The following is a 16403-nucleotide window of genomic DNA, read 5'->3' as shown; positions in this document are numbered from 1 at the left end:
GAGCCGGCGCCTCCCGGCAGGCGGGCGCAGCCCGTGCCCGGCCGGCCCCGGGGGTGCCGAGGCTCCCTGAGGGAGAGCTGGGGTCCGAGGAGGGCCGCGGGGCCCGGGCTGGGAAGCGTGGCGAGGCTGCGGTCCGGCGGGTTGCGGCGTCGAGAAAGCGGTGCGGTAGAAGCTGCGGCTAACAAAGCCCTGCGTTCTGGAGCAGTTCCTGGTGGGAGCAAGGGGACATCTGCCGCGTCGTCCTCTCGGCGCGAGACGGGATGCTTTCTAAATAGGAGCGGAACGCGAAAATGCCGCCGCGCTAACTCTGGGCTTTTTTCTTTGACAGCCAGTAGAAATAGATATGATTGTAGGAAAAGACCGAGAGGGTTTCTTCACCAATGGTCTGACCCTTGGTGCGAAGAAGTGCTCTGTGATCAGAGATAGCCTGTATGTCGATGGCGACTGCACAATGGACATCAGGACAAAGAGTCAAGGTGGTGAGCCGACGTACAATGTTGCTGTAGGCAGAGCTGGCCGAGGTAAGCGTGATTTTCTTTGCTTTCAGATCACTGAATTATGAATGCGGCCCTAAGCATAGACTCCAGCTATTAAGAAAACCAGGCCCCGGTATTTAACGGTTCGTTTCAGGAAGTGACGTAAGGGGGGGTAGATGGCAGCAGTCTGCCTGACAAACTGGGTTTCTGCCTAGGAATCGCACTTGTCCCTGTTCCCACCTGTGATCGCAGCTGGGCCCTGGGCTCTGAAATGGTTAAGCAGATCTCTGGCAGGCAGGAAAGAGCAGACCACGCACGGCTTGAAGCAAGCTTACCAAGTATACGACAACTCGGTATCTAAAGCTTACGGTAGGCTTCTGTTAATGATTGGTAGTGAAACTGGCTTTTCGTTGTAAACTTCTCATCGGAAAGCTTGTTCTGTAAAGATGTGAATTCCTTGTATGAGCTACTCCTACTTGCCTTTTAACAAGTTCTACACTAACTCTTCTTCCACTTCCTATTGAGCACTCTGAAGTCTCTCTTCAGGCAAAAAAGCCTGTCCAATTTGGTATCATGGAGAAACCTGTTTTATGCTAGTACGCCTACTCCTTGTGCTCCTCATTTAACTTCTAGTAAAACATGCTACAGGGAAGGCACTAGGGTTGGATATAGAAAACTTGCCTCAAAATACTGGCTACGAGTAGTATGCCTTGTGTTGAAAAATTATCTGGCCTAGCATTTTTTGGCTGGCCGTAGAGCAAAGGGGTGAGCAATGGACTTTTGCTCGTAAGTATAAAACCAAAACTAGTGCAAAATTTGCCTATAGGATAAAGCTGGGTGGCAATGATAGAAGGAAGAATGTTTGCAGCGCTGAAGTGAAACAAGCGGAGGTCTGACTCGGCTGCAGATTGTGAAATGCCAACAAGAACTGTCTGTCTGAAGCTTTTTGTGAGCAAATTGCTACGGAGATGTACAACCACCTGTAGGCAGGATGACTGCAGTATTTCCAGTTACAGTATTCCTAGCTTGGGAAACAATTGCTGTGCTTGTGGAAGCACAGTGCTTATTGTGTCTGTGTACCTGCTGGTGACATCTGCTGGCAACTCACAAGTGGTGTTTACTGGTGGAGGAGCCTTGGGATGTTCTTGTTTGCAAGACAATTGGGACACTTCACCAAAATCGTGGGATTAGAGAGGGTGTTGGCATTAAAATCTTGCCTGCGTTTTGTCTTATGCAAAAAGCATGTCTTACAGTTGTGTTGTTGCATGAGAAGTCATAGCCCAAGTCGGACCCCATGGGTTTTTTTGCTAGTATCAAGGCAGTCACTCTGGTTCTTAACACCAGTAGTGACCACTACAGATAAGAATACAAGAATATTACCTCTTCTGCTCTTCAGAGTCACAGTTCTTCTACATACTCTACTACTTTTGTCCCTGACAACACTTTTTCCTCCCCCCCCCCTTGGTTTTTTTTAAGATGCAGCCAGGGTTTCCTTGCTGGGTGATGACGGATGGTGCTGATCGTGGAGAGGCACTGTGATGCTTTTTTGAGATAGTTGGTGGCATTTTTCTTAGCAGTGAACTCTTATGACTTGCATAGTTACGTAATATCCCTGAGGATAACTCGTGCCTTCTCCCAGCTCTGTCTACATCTGTATTTTTACAAAACTCCTGTTAAACTAGCTTAATACCCAAATACTAAATCTTGAATTTGAGTGTGTTTATTGCACTGCCTAAAACTTGCATTATTTCCTTGTCTAACACACTCTTTTTAAAACTTTTTTCTTTTCTCTTTCAGTCTTGGTCTTTGTAATGGGCAAAGAAGGGGTCCATGGAGGCGGATTGAATAAGAAGGCATACTCAATGGCAAAATACTTGAGAGACTCTGGGTTCTAGTTGCTAGGCAGACTGTTAAGTATTAGGGGAAGATTGCTATTAAACTTTCCTGGCGGTGAGCTTTAAACCTTACATTCTGGAAACTTTATTAGCAATGCAGGGTGATGGGGTATGAACCTGTGTCTCCTTTGTATCCCTTTGTTGGTGGGGAAAGGTGTTTGTTTTTTTTTTTTTTTCTTTAATTCTGTTCATTTCTGTTTTGTTTCCTTGTGTACTCCAGCATTGGTTATAGTCATGGGAAAGGAAGGTGTCCATGGAGGGACACTCAACAAGAAAGCATATGAACTGGCTTTATACCTGAGGAGGTCTGACGTCTAAGCAGCCTCTCCCCATCCAACTAGCAACTGTCTTCACCACCACCCAGTTGTGTTCAGTGCTACCAGACTGTAGATGGTAGTTTTGTGTTTTTTATTTACCCCATTTCCTAATGTCATAATTCCAGTTACCCTTTGTTCATTTATATGTTAACCACTGTATGTAACCAAGTCCCATTATCTGGCACCATTACTGCACCACAAAGATGATATGCATGATACCTTGAAAAATTCTTGGGAGGGGAATATGCCAAGTGTAGGCTTTGCTTTGTCTTAGCAATTAGTGTGATATTGACAACTAAAACAACTTAAATACTAAACAAGGTGCCGATTGTACAATCTAATTTGATCAATGCCTCTTCAGCACTTTGAGCAGTGACACAGCTCACTAGTCTTCCTTTCATAGAGCATGGTTGGGAGGAAAAAAGTGCATGCATATCTTTACTTCTGTCCCTTTTTTTTTTTTTTAAATCCACATTTGTTTGCTTACACCCATTTTTATAGTGCCTGGTTTAACCAATTTGCCATTCAAAAGCTATTAATGTTACATTAGTTTTGTCGTTGCACTTCACTGTAGGCTTAAGTCTTTTATTTTTTCTTCACGATGTCTGAAGCTTGTACTGCTTAACGAGTGCAATCACAAAACTATGAAAGGGTACACATGCACTTCCTCCCATGACCTTAAAAACCACCATCCTGAACGAATCCCCAGACATTCCATCATTGCAATAGCTCGGGCACTTTTTTTTTTTTTTTTTTTGCCAGCTCCTGTTCTGTAGTTGAATTGTAAAAGGCTGCCATTATGGACATTAGATATCCCAACATAACCATCTGGAGTGTGTCTGGTTTCAGTTTTTCATAGGACCAATTTTAATTTGCAGCTTGGGGGTTGTGGGGGTTTTTTTGTTTTTGTTTTTTAATATGAAACTGCAATGTCATTGTGGAAAACTGCCACCTTCAGCTATACCGGGAGCTCTGACTGACTCCAGTCCTTCTGCCAGATTACTTACTGGTAAAGAGTTTTGCTGCTCTGAAGCCACTGTTTGGATGAAGGTCGGTAGTTTGAAAGCTAAACTGTCAAAATGATGCCATTTCAAATTTAAAATCTTCATTTGGCCTGTCACACCCTTGCTGCAGAAATTATGGAGTGAACTGCCTTGTGCACTAGTCATCTGAAATGTCTGTAACCAAACTCTCAGTTCAGGCACGGTACTAACTTGTATGTCCATTTAAAGAGAACTGCAGAACTCTGTATACAAAAGAATAAATGGGAGATGGTATTGGTTGGAATAACTGACTTGGCTGTCTTGTGATGAATTTTTTAATACGTATTCTGTGCCATACTATTGTTAAAAAAAAAAAAATGAACTGTTGCTATTGTGAGATGGATTTTAACTGACTACAAGGGTTTCTTTCGAATGGCACTACTTTAGGGACATTCTAGTATTTGCTTCTGTTGTTGGGCCTTGTGGATAATGTACAGATTTAAACAAATTCTTGTTGCTGATTTGTCCATTTCTTTCCCTGCACTTTGTTACATCTGGGATACAGTCTAACTCATCTGATTTAATATGCATTTCAAAAAATGCCATAACTATTAAAAACACCTTGTTTACAGACAGATGAAATAAATTTATTCCAACCAAACGAAATCAGACTGTTTGTAATTTTTTTTTTCCCCTGACAGGAATCCTCTGAGGCCCATCTGCATTGCATGGCTGGCTACACTAATAGTAGCTAGAATTGCGGTTGTAAGTTCTGCAAGACAGCCGTAGTACAGTAATACAACTGTAGTCAAAGGCCAGGCAGTCTTTGGGGGTAGATCTCTTTAAATTAGGAGATGATTTCTTGGCACTTAACTGCACATTTATCCAACTCCATGGCGAGGGGGTTCTCCTGCCACGTGAATGCCTAATAGGCAGTCCCTGGAACAGAAGCAAGAGGAGACCTTTGCTGCACAATCTGTTCATTAGGGTATGGGGTGGTCTAGCCAGAGTCAACCCACTGCAGGGTAAGAACATGCTCTCCTCAACTAGGGAAGGGAGAGATTTAAGGTCTGTTACCCCAAAAGAATTCCACCTGGCTTCTGGTACTTCTGCTACCGAAGTACTCTGAAAACATGGGCCCTGCGAACAAAGGTGATCGTGAACAATGGGAACTTGGGGGATGGGGAAAGAAAGAAAAGTCCAAGCTACAGGAGGTTAATCTTTAGCTAAGGCTATGCTTTTCTTGGTCCTGACAATGCCAGTTATGTGCTGCTTGGGCATTAACATTAAAATGCCTTTGTTCTCTCCTCTCTACCTCTTAATCTTCAGTGTAAGCTTGTACCTGCTCTGCTCCGGATCTAACTTAAAACCTTTACATACAAAGTGTTTATCTTCTCCTCCAACTACTCGAGTTGCTTAGTGTCTGAACTGTATCCTGCAGCTCTTGGTGCTAAAGTTAGAACAGACTTAACAAGCCCATAGCACTAAGCAAGTTTACATTTAGTAGTAACTAGCAGAGAGTGCAAACCGCTCACTTCCCCCATAAAATTACATTAGTGTGTGGATCTGTGTTTCACTCTCTATCTAAACTTTGTCTAAACCCAATTTAAAATTGCACTCACATTCTGAATGGATTTTTTTTTTTCGGGGGGGTGGGGTGGGGTGTGTGTGCAGTGGGGTGTGTCTGTCCCTGGAGCTTTTCTGTAATAAGGCCATAGCCAGAATTCACTGTAATGGCAGCTCAGGAATAGCCATTAGCAGTACACACCAAGTACTCTTCATCCTATTCCTTATTTATTTTAATGTCATTCCTTTCTGATCAATTCCCCTCTCCTGAGCAGGTCTCTGTATGTATGTCACCTGTATACTTTTTCTTGGTAAGAATTAGGTGTTGCTCAAAGTACTTTTTCAAATGCATTTATTGTTGAATTTCCACAGCAGAATGGTGTCTGTGCACCTCATTTGCTAGGGTCTACCTCAGATACCTTTCTTGAATTACCTGGACTCTCAACAAATTTAACCCCCATTTCCAGATAAATAGACAATTTAAATACAAAGGGTTATTCTCCTATGCTAAAGGTTTGAACACTAAAGTGTGACCTAGGTCAGAAATTTGCGTTTTTTTCCTTGCAAAAAGTTGTTAGAAGAGATACAGTGAAACACTGTCTCAGACATTAAAAAGTTCCGCGTGGAAAAAAAGCTCTCGGATGGCTCATACGCTTTAGAAGTATTGCATCTTTTCTTACATCAGCAGTTCCCAACCGTAAGGAAGCCAAGCACCTGCCCCACTCTGCCCTCTCCCCTCCCCCCCCCTTTTTTTCTTTTGTGGCATATATGTTCTTATTCAAGGCTTGGGTAGAAGAACAGAACTGACATTAGAACAGAACTTACATGAGTGTTTTAAAAAACAGATGAGGATAAAGGAGTAGGAAAGAGGTGCAAACTAAGAGCAATAGAGAAGAGGCAGAATTGCTTCAAAGGGTGGGTTTTTAAGGGTAGTTCTCAAGTTGTTCAACCTCTCCAAACTCAGGAATATCATTCACTATTGACTGAATTGCTTCACTTTCTGAAGGCTCACTTCTATCCCCAATTACTTACACCTCTTAGATTGCATGGCACATGCTGGAAGATGATGAAGGCTGCATTTATGTGCAGAGTATCAGGGCTTTACAAGTTTTTAATGCTGACTTCCAGGCCATTCTAATCAGTCCCTTACTTTCTCTGAAATACATTTCTGAAGTTAATTGTCAGTGTGCTTAGTTTCTGCACTATAATAATTCACAGACAGATTTTAATTATACCAGCCATTATTATTTAGACTTTCAGAGGGTCTTACTTTTATAATGAACATGTTATTTAGAATTGTTAGAATTCAGTAGAAACATTTAACTATCCTGAACTGCTGACCGCATTGCATTTTTAGACATTACCCAATCTTTAATATTCATTATATTATTTTGCATGTAGGTACCCATTATTACCATTTGATTCAAACCCTGGCCCTGGAACTCCCCCAACATTATGCACTGTCAAGGGAGGATAAGCAGAGTTGTTTGTTTTTCTATCTAAAACTTCTCCATTCCTTGATTACTGACCTGTCAAGGAAAACACTTGTCAGACCCATCACTTTTTTCCAGTTGCTTTTTACTGGATTATTCCTGCCCCCAAGCCCCCCTCCAACAAATGGAAGCTTAGTTTCCCTTCTGAGGGCAAGTTTTAATTCCTGTCCTCTTTTGGCTCCTTTTTCAAGTAGTTTGTTCTCATTAAGCAATGAAAGGTTTGGTGCAAGCTTGTTTTGTAAGGAGCTATTCATACTGGTCATACAAATAATATTTTGATAACTGCCAATGATGCCTGAGCTGTTTTATGCAGAGGGATGATATGTGTCAGAGGTCCCATGAAATACTTTTAACTTCAGACACTAGTTACAACTACTTATTAGAAGAAATTTTTTCAACTAGGCAATCAAGTATGAACCACTTTAAAGCACGAACATCCTGTTCTCGAAGACAGGCAGAGACTGAAGTTAGATCAACAGACTTCACATAAGCAAAAAACCCCGGGAGTCAGCTGTTTGTGGCGTATGGTGAGAAAATGGTGCTACTTCATGTGGATAATGTAGTAGGTCATAGCCCAAAGAAAAATCCGTATTTTATCTTTTCCTGTGGGTTTGGAGAGGCCATACCTTTGGAGACGGAAGATTGATCCAGCAAGTTTTAATGAAGTATGCAAGTTCTACTTAGAAATGCTAAGAGATACTTAACCTTCCAAAGTATTTCTAATAATAAAGTGCTATTCCTGCTTTAATCTTCATTTTCATTCTCACTGGCAACGGCAACTGACAGACTGTATCTGTGGCACAAGGGACGTATAGCAAGGGGAGTATCACTATGATGTTTACTACCAAGGCCTGCTGAAATAAAATTTACATTAATACCATCAGGAAATTTAGAAAATGGAACAGTTTTTTTTTTTAAATGTACAGTGTATTTGTGATGGAAACAGAATACCCTTTGCTCCACACACTTCCTCTGTATAGCATGGAGGATAGCAGGTGAGAAATTGGTAAGAGTGTAATTTTACTTTTTCCCATTGCAGCAAATACTACAACCAGAGTTACATATGGCATAGGTTATAAAATTTACTTCAGTTCATGGTTCTGGATCTCTTCAGGTTTTGGGGTGCCTGAAATACAGTTATGAATAAACACATACTCAAAACATACAAACAGCAGGAACCTATTTTAAGAAACACCTTTCAGCTTAGTAAATTTTCAGAAATCAGTTTTCACATTTAGACTTAGACATAAGCAAGCTGAAGTGGAATTTCACATGGTGAAAATACAGTAATACATTATTTGTTGTTAACGCCATGGATTGCTGGTGGCAGTGGAGATGAAGGTGAATCATTCTTTCATTGTTATCCTTTTACCATGCCTCATTCTGCAAAATAAACTCTCTCTGCTCTTAGCCAGTCCCAGAGAATTGATTTCCATTGCCAGGTTGAGGCAAGGAGGGTGTAGCTGCACTGTGTATTAGGTCAGAAATAACAAAAATGGAAACACCTCACCTGTCATCACCTCAGTCCGGGATTTGGTGTTTTCTGACTTCCAGAACACAGGCTCACAGACTGCGGCTCTAAAGGTGTTGGCAGGTAGGCAGGAAATATTAATAGCACTCTGGTCCTCCTTCCCTCTCCCCCATACAAATTACAGGTACAGACCCAGACTGATTCCAACTTCTCAAACTAAAAGTGAACAAAAATTAAGGTTTTCTATGTAACTTAGTTCTCCTGCATATAGCACTGACGAGTGCAGCACTTTGTACTGTGATACACAGCACAACGTAGGTTAATGTTTACCAAGGGATCTTGACAGTTGCATGTTCTGGATATTTAAAAATACTTGAACTTTAGTAATAAATGTAGAATAGTACACAATGAATGTAAGTAATGCAAAAGTTCAATAAATTCCTTTTGATACTTAAAGTGGAAAACATGTTTATTAACATTCTTTCAAGCTTTCCTTATTCAAGGCCATATAAAAAAATCTCTGCATTTTGAGTATACGTATGTTTTTACTTTCTACATAGTTACAGAGGTATTATATAGCATTTTTTTTTCATGATACACTGGTAAGTACTGAGTTCTGTTAAACAGTTATAAGCACTTGTTTTCAAATTCGGTACTTGAAAAGAACAATTTTTTTATATACATAGTTTAGCAGACTAATGCAGCATAAAATGCTCTTTAGTAAGAGGTATATGAGTTGAGGATCAATAGAATACTTACCTAAAATTATTTTTCTATGTGGAACAAAACCTCTGTTTTGATCACACGCTCCCCCCGCCCCAACTCCCCCATCATTGCTGGAAACCAGACCACCTCGTAGTAGCAAGTAGGGATAATTAATGAGTTTATGGTAGATCTTACCTTGTGAATTGCTCAAAACTAAACATACGTTCTAAGTTTCCTTATCCTAGGAATTGCTTAGTGGAACTGCTTAAACTCAGATACTGTGGCAAACTCCAAAGGATTATGTGGAATCGCTGCTTTGAGATAAAAGTGGAATTTCTTCTGCTTTGTTCTTATATACCAGCTTATAGAATATTGATCTGTTCTACATTTTTCTTTCAGTAGTGGTGACAGTTTATAGGAAAACTCTATACACACATGCAAATACATTTTTTGTTGGGCTTGAGGGGTAACACATACCATACATGTAATAAATATTGCTATCAGTATGACCCAGTTGTAGCTACAAAATGGAAAAAAATTACTTCCAGGTAAATCCCATTTCAGCAAGATACATTTAGAGTCTGTGTGATATTTCTATTGATATAAACTATTGACATTATTCATGAGCATTGTGAAGTCCAGTTAAACTGTTCATTTTGAAGACAGAACGTGTGACAATACCTGAATCAAAAATAAATCTATCTGTAATGATTTAACCATAGTACTACTACATGAACTGCTGCTCCTATTGAAGAAACCAAATAGATTACAGATTAAAATATATTCCCTACATAAAGGTTTGTAAAGTATAGCCTTAAGAACTCTTTTGTTCATACACTATTCAGCATTAGTAGTCTCAAACAGTATTTGCCACTCTGTACTCCCTTTCATCATTGGGCTGTAGTTGAACCACTACACTTTCTTCGTTTATTCCATTTTCTGCATCACTGCTATCAATATTGTCATTGTCATCTTCCTCATATTCTGAGGACTCGGTCATGTTCTGATGGGAATGCGATTCTGACAAAGCCCCGAATGACTGAGTACTAACTGAGGCTAACGGTCTAAGCAAAGGAGTATTTTCAGATACTTCATTCTCTTCTTGACTACTGTCTGTTTCAGAGTCAGAGTCCCCCTGAGAAGGGACTACTTTCTGCTTACATACAGGACATGTTTTTTTTGTTTTTGTCAGCCACGGGTCCACACACTTGCAGTGATATGCTGTTAGAAAACAAAATACAAGTATATCATTATCTAAGTGAAAAGTATAAGAAAACCTGCTAAACTGTATTTATGTTTAGTAACACAGGCAAGTTTACAACTTCACTCATACAGAGAATATTAGTCAGAAGTCTGTTGGCCATGTAGACTGTCCATCCTTATGTACAGAACACCTAAGAGTTAGGATCTTGGATATATGCAATAAATACCTATTTCCTCTATGAATTAATCTGAGAGCAGTCCTGCAATGGGCCACATTTGACAAAATAAATTTAAAAGCTTCTTGAGGAATTATACCCATCTTGCAGCAGACACGCCCACTACCATTATCCTCATAATGCCTCTAACCTCCAATTTGTATCGAAGCCCCTTGTTATTTAATAAAATTACTGCATGATTCTGCAGATTTTAAAGTAGGTCTACAATTGGCACTGCATATATGCTGGCCTTGTTTAAAAAGATGTGTTTGAAAGTGTCTGTCTTATGGTATTAAAAACTTATCTCTGCTTATTAGCAGAGACTTCTATCTGGCAAAGAGCTAAGTATTTACAAGGGCAAGCATGTTGTGTTTAGTACCTGTTCAAGCACGTTAGTAGCATGTTCTTCATGAGAACTGACAGTGGTGTTTTGTTGTTGTTTTTTTATTTGTCAGCAATCTTTGATATTGGTGATCAAGTTTAGTTAACTTTGCAGTCCCTAGCTGGAACAGATGCTATGGATCTGTTCTTTCTTTTCTGAAAATTCTTTGTTTGTCAGCCTGTTTTGAAATTGTTTTTTATGACTGAGGGTCTACAAAGCTCAGTGTCATCTGCTGTGTTCACTGTGGACATGAGACTGTAACATCAGTTGCCTCTTTTCTTACACCTCTTTGTGATGTGGTATTTGCTGTTGCAGTGCCTGGTCAAAGCAGGAATTTAATGAGAAAAAGCTAGGTAAAACTGCACCCAGCTAAAATGTCTGTAATATAGTTAATGGACTGGGAGGTAGAGTCTCAAGCTAGGAAGGATGAATCCTATCTTTCTTGATAGATTTTACACAGCTTTTATCAAAAAAATGTTTCAATTTAGAGAGGCTCTTGGGCCTAGGCCTCTTCCAGATTTCTAGATATAAGCTCTTAAAATGCTTCTTGTACTTGCATGCAGTTAAGAGCAGTCTTGTCTTGTGGACAGGTATATATGTGACTACTAGATATACCTTTTGCAGTGGACTGTATTTGAGAAAGACTGTTCAGACAGCGCACAACTTGTCACAGTAAAAATATTCCACTAATTTTTTGCACTGACAACACTGACTTCCAAGTACAGTCAAGGCAGTGGTCTATTTAGCTTCAGGCTACGGGACAGACTGTATCCCTTCATCTCTCTATGTCACTAATAGCTGAATTACATTTTATGGTTTAATTGTCCTGGAGAAAGCAAAAGCCTTTTTTTGTTTTTTAAAATGTAAAAACTAACTCTGGAATGTGTTTCCCTATTAAATACCAAGATTAAGGGGACAGCGTCAGATTTTCTTTCATGTGGACACCCAAAGAAAAATGCAAAGTGGGAATGTTAGCCTTTTTGCTTTTAAAAAGAGAAAAAAGTTTGCTCTTGTCCCAATTTGTATATACACTCCTGCATATTAGCAAAAATAAATTTTTATAAATCAATCAATAAACATATTCACTGTGGGGTTTAGACACGGTGTTTTAGAGAGCTGTTTTAATACAAATACCAAACCTAAAATACGGCTGCTTACCATGAGAACACGGAAGGATTCTGAGCTTGTCTCCATCCTCGTATTCATCCAGACAAATGGCACATACATCATATTCATCTCCTGCAGCACATAATTGAGAATCAGTTTAACTTTAAAAGATTTGCAACAGACCTTCTCAAACACACACATACAGGTTCTCTTGGTTAGTTTCACAGGTTGAAGAAACTACTACTCTTCCTTGTCCATGCAAGGGGCAAGTTCTCTGAAGCTATATAGTTGACTGCTATGTTTCTCTCATTAGGACTATAGCTTATTCACTTTCCCTTCAGGTTAATAAAAATGTTTTAAACTGTGTGAAGTGCTGTCTCTGTAATATTCTATCATTCTTATTAAAAGATAAAAGGATTTAAAATACAGGATTCACTTTATTATATAGGTATGAATAAGTTATTGAGAAAACTTAGGCAGAAAAATAGCAACAAAGACAACTGGGTAAAAAAGCGGATTAATAATCAAGAATGATAGTCTAGTCACAGGAGGAAGTTTATGTTATTTTGTAATTCAAACCTCACAAATAAGATATACATTACTGACAGTATTGACATTATGTACACTGTTGTGATACATTATATGACCAAAATATAAACACTTTTTAGAAGTCAATGTATTCCTCTTTCACATGGTCCTTTCATCAATCCAAATGGTTCTTTCCAATTTCCTGGAAGATGCTGGCCCTCTAAAGTTTGCAGTTAAACCAGCAGCTTATGTCCTTCCTGTGATTTAACCCCAGCCGGCAGCTCAGCCCCACACAGCCGCTCGCTCACTCCCCTCCAGTGGGATGGGGGAGAGAACCGGAAGGGTAAAAGTAAGAAAACTTGTGGGCTGAGATAAAGACGGTTTAATACGTAAAGCAAAAGCCTCGCATGCAAGCAAAGCAAAACAAGGCATTCATTCACCACTTCCCATGGGCAGGCAGGTATTCAGCCATCCCCAGGAAAGCAGAGCTCCATCACATGTAACAGTGACTTGGCAAGACAAACACCATCACTCTGAACGTCCCCCCTTGCTCCTTCTTCCCCCAGCTTTTATTGCTGGGCACAACATGGTGTTGGATGCCCCTCCAGTCAGTTGGGGCAGCTGTCCTGGCTGACCCCCTCTCCCAGCTCCTTGTGCAGCCCCAGCTGCTGGCTGGCAGGGCAGGGTGAGGAGCAGAACAGCCCTTGGTGCTGTGCGAGCACCACTCAGCCATAACTAACACATCCCCGTGTTACCAACACTGTTTCCAGCACAAACCCCAAAGGTAGCCCCATACCAGCTACTATGAAGAAAATTAACTCTATCCCAACCAAAACCGATACAGTCCTTTTCACAGATGAAGTTACTGCAAAGTTGTAAAATACCACAATTTTCAGTGTTGACTTTTTCCTCCTAACCTATGTGTCATTGAATATTTATATACAATATTTAGATAGACTTCTTGTCCTGTCACTGGACACCACTGGAAAGAGCCTGGCTCCATTTTTTGCACCCTGCCTTAGCTATTTATACACATTGGAGAGATCCCCCTGAGCCTTCTCTTCCCCACGCTGAACAGTCCCAGCTCTTTCAGCCTCTCCTCATAGGAAATATGCTCCAGTCCACTAATCTTCATGTTCTCTCACTCGACTCTCTCCAGTAGCTCCATGTCTCTGTGTCTAGTTCTGGGCTTCCCAGTACAGGAGAGAGCTGACATTATTCTTATTCCATCTTTTGTTTCCTTAGCTTCAGAAACTTAAGTCCAACAGCCTTCAGCCTAACCAACATCTAGTACAACTGCTGGAGCTAGAAAGCTTCCAGGAATTCAGCAGAACTTATTCCACAAACGTGTACATTCACAATGTGCATGCATGTGTGTTTCTCAAGATAGCTGAAGGCACTTGCTCTTTAGCCTCATTTTTCAAAGGTGGCACGATATCCTGAATAACAACAATTCTTGCAGATCTCTTAGTTTCATACATATATAATGCTTTTCATGGTTATACAGCAGGTATTTTTGTTGGCAAAGGGGTGGAGAAACTGGTGAAGAGAACAGCCTAGAGATGTTGGCAAAAGACGAAACAGTAGAAAGCAGAACAAAGCAGTGAGAGAACAAATACAAATCCATGGTATGTTTCTTAAATTTAAACTACCTCCCTCAATGCATATGCATTCAAAGACATCTCTCCCTCTGGGTGAGGACAGAAAGTCTTGAACCTTTGGGTGCCTTCCTTGCCCATGTGAATCTAGGATTCTCCTCTGTGAAGCATATACAAGCTCAACAGAAGGGGGAGAGAGAATGGCCCTTCCCAGAGTGGCCCACAACTTAAGTTAGGTCACATAATGAATGATAAGCTATGTAAATAAAGAGAAAACAGGATCAAATATAGCATGGCCCTAGTAAAGGTAGACAATGCCTTTGCAAACTGATTTCTAGAAATATGACATCTTATCTATGTGGACTTTGGTATAATATTCAGTGAAGTTCTATATGTGAAAATGATTGCTCCTTGTCAGTAAGATAAGCAAGGATTAGTAGATGGACCTGAATAAATGGAAGTTGCTACTGGTGGTGTTGGAAGAAGTTCATTAGGCTGAAGGAGAGTTAATCGGTATTGTCTTTTTACAACATTGCTTTGGAATAATACTGATACAAAAACAAGGAGTGTATCAATTATACATATATGAGACGATTAAGTAGGCATCATCAGGAAGGTAACTGGGATAGCACAGAAAAATCTGTAAATCTGGAATAATGGTACATGAATGAAATTCAATACTATAGCATGCAAGTGCATCCATTTAGGGATTACGTCCTTGCGGATTTTTAGCTGAGATTTCATCAGTTATAAAAAAAATTGAGAAGAAACAGAGTATACTGACCACTACAGTGTTCCTAATGTGATACAACTGGGAAAAATAAAAATGCAACAGTAGGAAACATCAAGAGTAGTCTTCCCAGAAGCAGTAAGTACTGTTCAGTAGTCTGTAACATGGCCACCCGTATCTTCAAAAGATTCATTCAAACAGAAACAAAGAAAGTATATTATGAGCACATAACAGAGAAACTATCATGCAAGAAAAAAAAATAGCCTGATAATTTTAATCTAACAATCTGAAGACTGAAAGGAGATTCAGCTTTCTCTATAAACACCACAAAGGAGCAATACCATCGACAGAGAGAAGCAGGGCAGGGTGGTGGGGCAGAGAAAAAAGAGCTATCATCTGACCAGGAATCATTAGGTTGGAAGTGAAAAGAAAGCTTGACCACTGGAGCAGTGAGATTCTGAACTAGCCTTTCAGGACCATCAGAAGGTCATCATGGTAAAGGGCCAAACCTAGCCCTTTCTCCCAACCTAGTTTGGCTTTAGATACATGACACAGGAAATCCCTAAGAGAATAGCATCTGGAAGGAGATGGAAACAGACATCTTAATCCTAGAAGACATTGGAGGGAACTGAACCTAGATCCCTCAATTCCTGTCTAAGACTGTCAATTACTACGCTCTATTATTAAAGGCGAGTAGTGCAAAGTGCATCTTTAGGAAAAAAAAAAAAAGAAAAAAAGTAGCTCCATTTCATTTTGTAAGAAGCCGTATTTCATTATATGCCTTGTGAATACTTACCTGGTCAAGCCCTGAGAGGTACTTAAGCCATGAAATGGTCCCTGTCACTGCTTGGATCCCTTGCTTTGACATGAGCTGGGTTGAGTATTTGCTCAGCTCTGTCAAGGCTGGAAAAGTTCTGGCCATGTGCACAAAGCCACTGTATCTGCAAAAGTTAGTGAACTCTTCTTTCATACACCTCTTGCAACTTAGACACATACAGTGCTGCTACTCACTATTTCCAGATGGTACTTCTCCTATTATGCCATTAGCACTTTATTTAGACAACTGAAACTTACTGTCTTAACACTGTCCAGTACTGCAACATCTCTTCACAAGCAGCTGCTTGCTAGGGCTGCACACTCTCCTGACCACACAGCATTCCTTAGATGCCCAAACTACAGTGTACCAGAAAAAAAAAATTAGTCTGGCCCAGCCTACCTCTCCCCCTATTAAGTCCTCCCCATCACACGGTTAGAAGCACATGTGCCAGCAGACTAAACTGCAAGCTTTCCTATCACTTGACTAACACATGTTTGGTTGAGGGACTGGGTAGTTACAGGGTCAACTGATCCAATGCGTATTTGTACATCCTATCATAAGAGCAGTCATGTGCTCAACATGCGGTGCTAGAGCGCCTGCATCCTGGTTATACACTTTGTGATAAGGAAAGGCACCAATGATAGTGCCTCAGGAAAAAAAGACTATATGGCCCACCTTGCCCAAAGGATGGACACCCCAGATACAGCCTGCAATATCCTGGGGGTGGTCCCAAAGAACTATGTCACTCTCTCTACATATTTTGGCTAAGTATTTGTAATAGCACTCCTAACCCACTAAGTGTGCCTGTTCCCAACCTGTACTGTCTTCACAGCTGCTTCTTAATTTTCCCATGCTCAGCAGTTTACATTTTCACCATATTCAGGGCTAGGTAAGATTCTGGGTTTTACCATACAGCA

At 40.5% G+C, this 16403-nt stretch overlaps 2 protein-coding genes across 2 annotated transcripts in view; one reads left to right on the top strand and one right to left on the bottom strand.

Moving 5' to 3' along the window:
• PFN2 (profilin 2) overlaps positions 1 to 4333 on the top strand; it is a 6077-nt gene extending 1744 nt beyond the window's left edge. Inside the window, exons 3-4 of the mRNA XM_010584994.1 lie at positions 326 to 521; positions 2274 to 4333. Coding sequence (XP_010583296.1) covers positions 326 to 521; positions 2274 to 2371 — 294 coding nt within the window. The 3' untranslated portion in view covers positions 2372 to 4333. The remainder of the gene's footprint in view (positions 1 to 325; positions 522 to 2273) is intronic.
• Positions 4334 to 8034: 3701 nt separating this feature from the next.
• The window catches only part of RNF13 (ring finger protein 13), a 47408-nt gene continuing 39039 nt past the window's right edge, over positions 8035 to 16403 (bottom strand). Inside the window, exons 9-10 of the mRNA XM_010584893.1 lie at positions 11865 to 11945; positions 8035 to 10127 (exon numbers count right to left, since the gene is read on the bottom strand). Of these exons, the coding sequence (XP_010583195.1) occupies positions 9763 to 10127; positions 11865 to 11945 (446 nt within the window). The 3' untranslated portion in view covers positions 8035 to 9762. The remainder of the gene's footprint in view (positions 10128 to 11864; positions 11946 to 16403) is intronic.

This window comes from Haliaeetus leucocephalus, unplaced genomic scaffold (genome assembly GCF_000737465.1).
Source record: "Haliaeetus leucocephalus isolate CR32 unplaced genomic scaffold, Haliaeetus_leucocephalus-4.0 Scaffold1014, whole genome shotgun sequence".
In the NCBI taxonomy this organism is placed as follows: Eukaryota; Metazoa; Chordata; class Aves; order Accipitriformes; family Accipitridae; genus Haliaeetus; species Haliaeetus leucocephalus.
The sequence above is the reverse complement of the archived record's forward strand: the minus strand, read 5'-3'. Positions and strand labels throughout refer to the sequence as shown.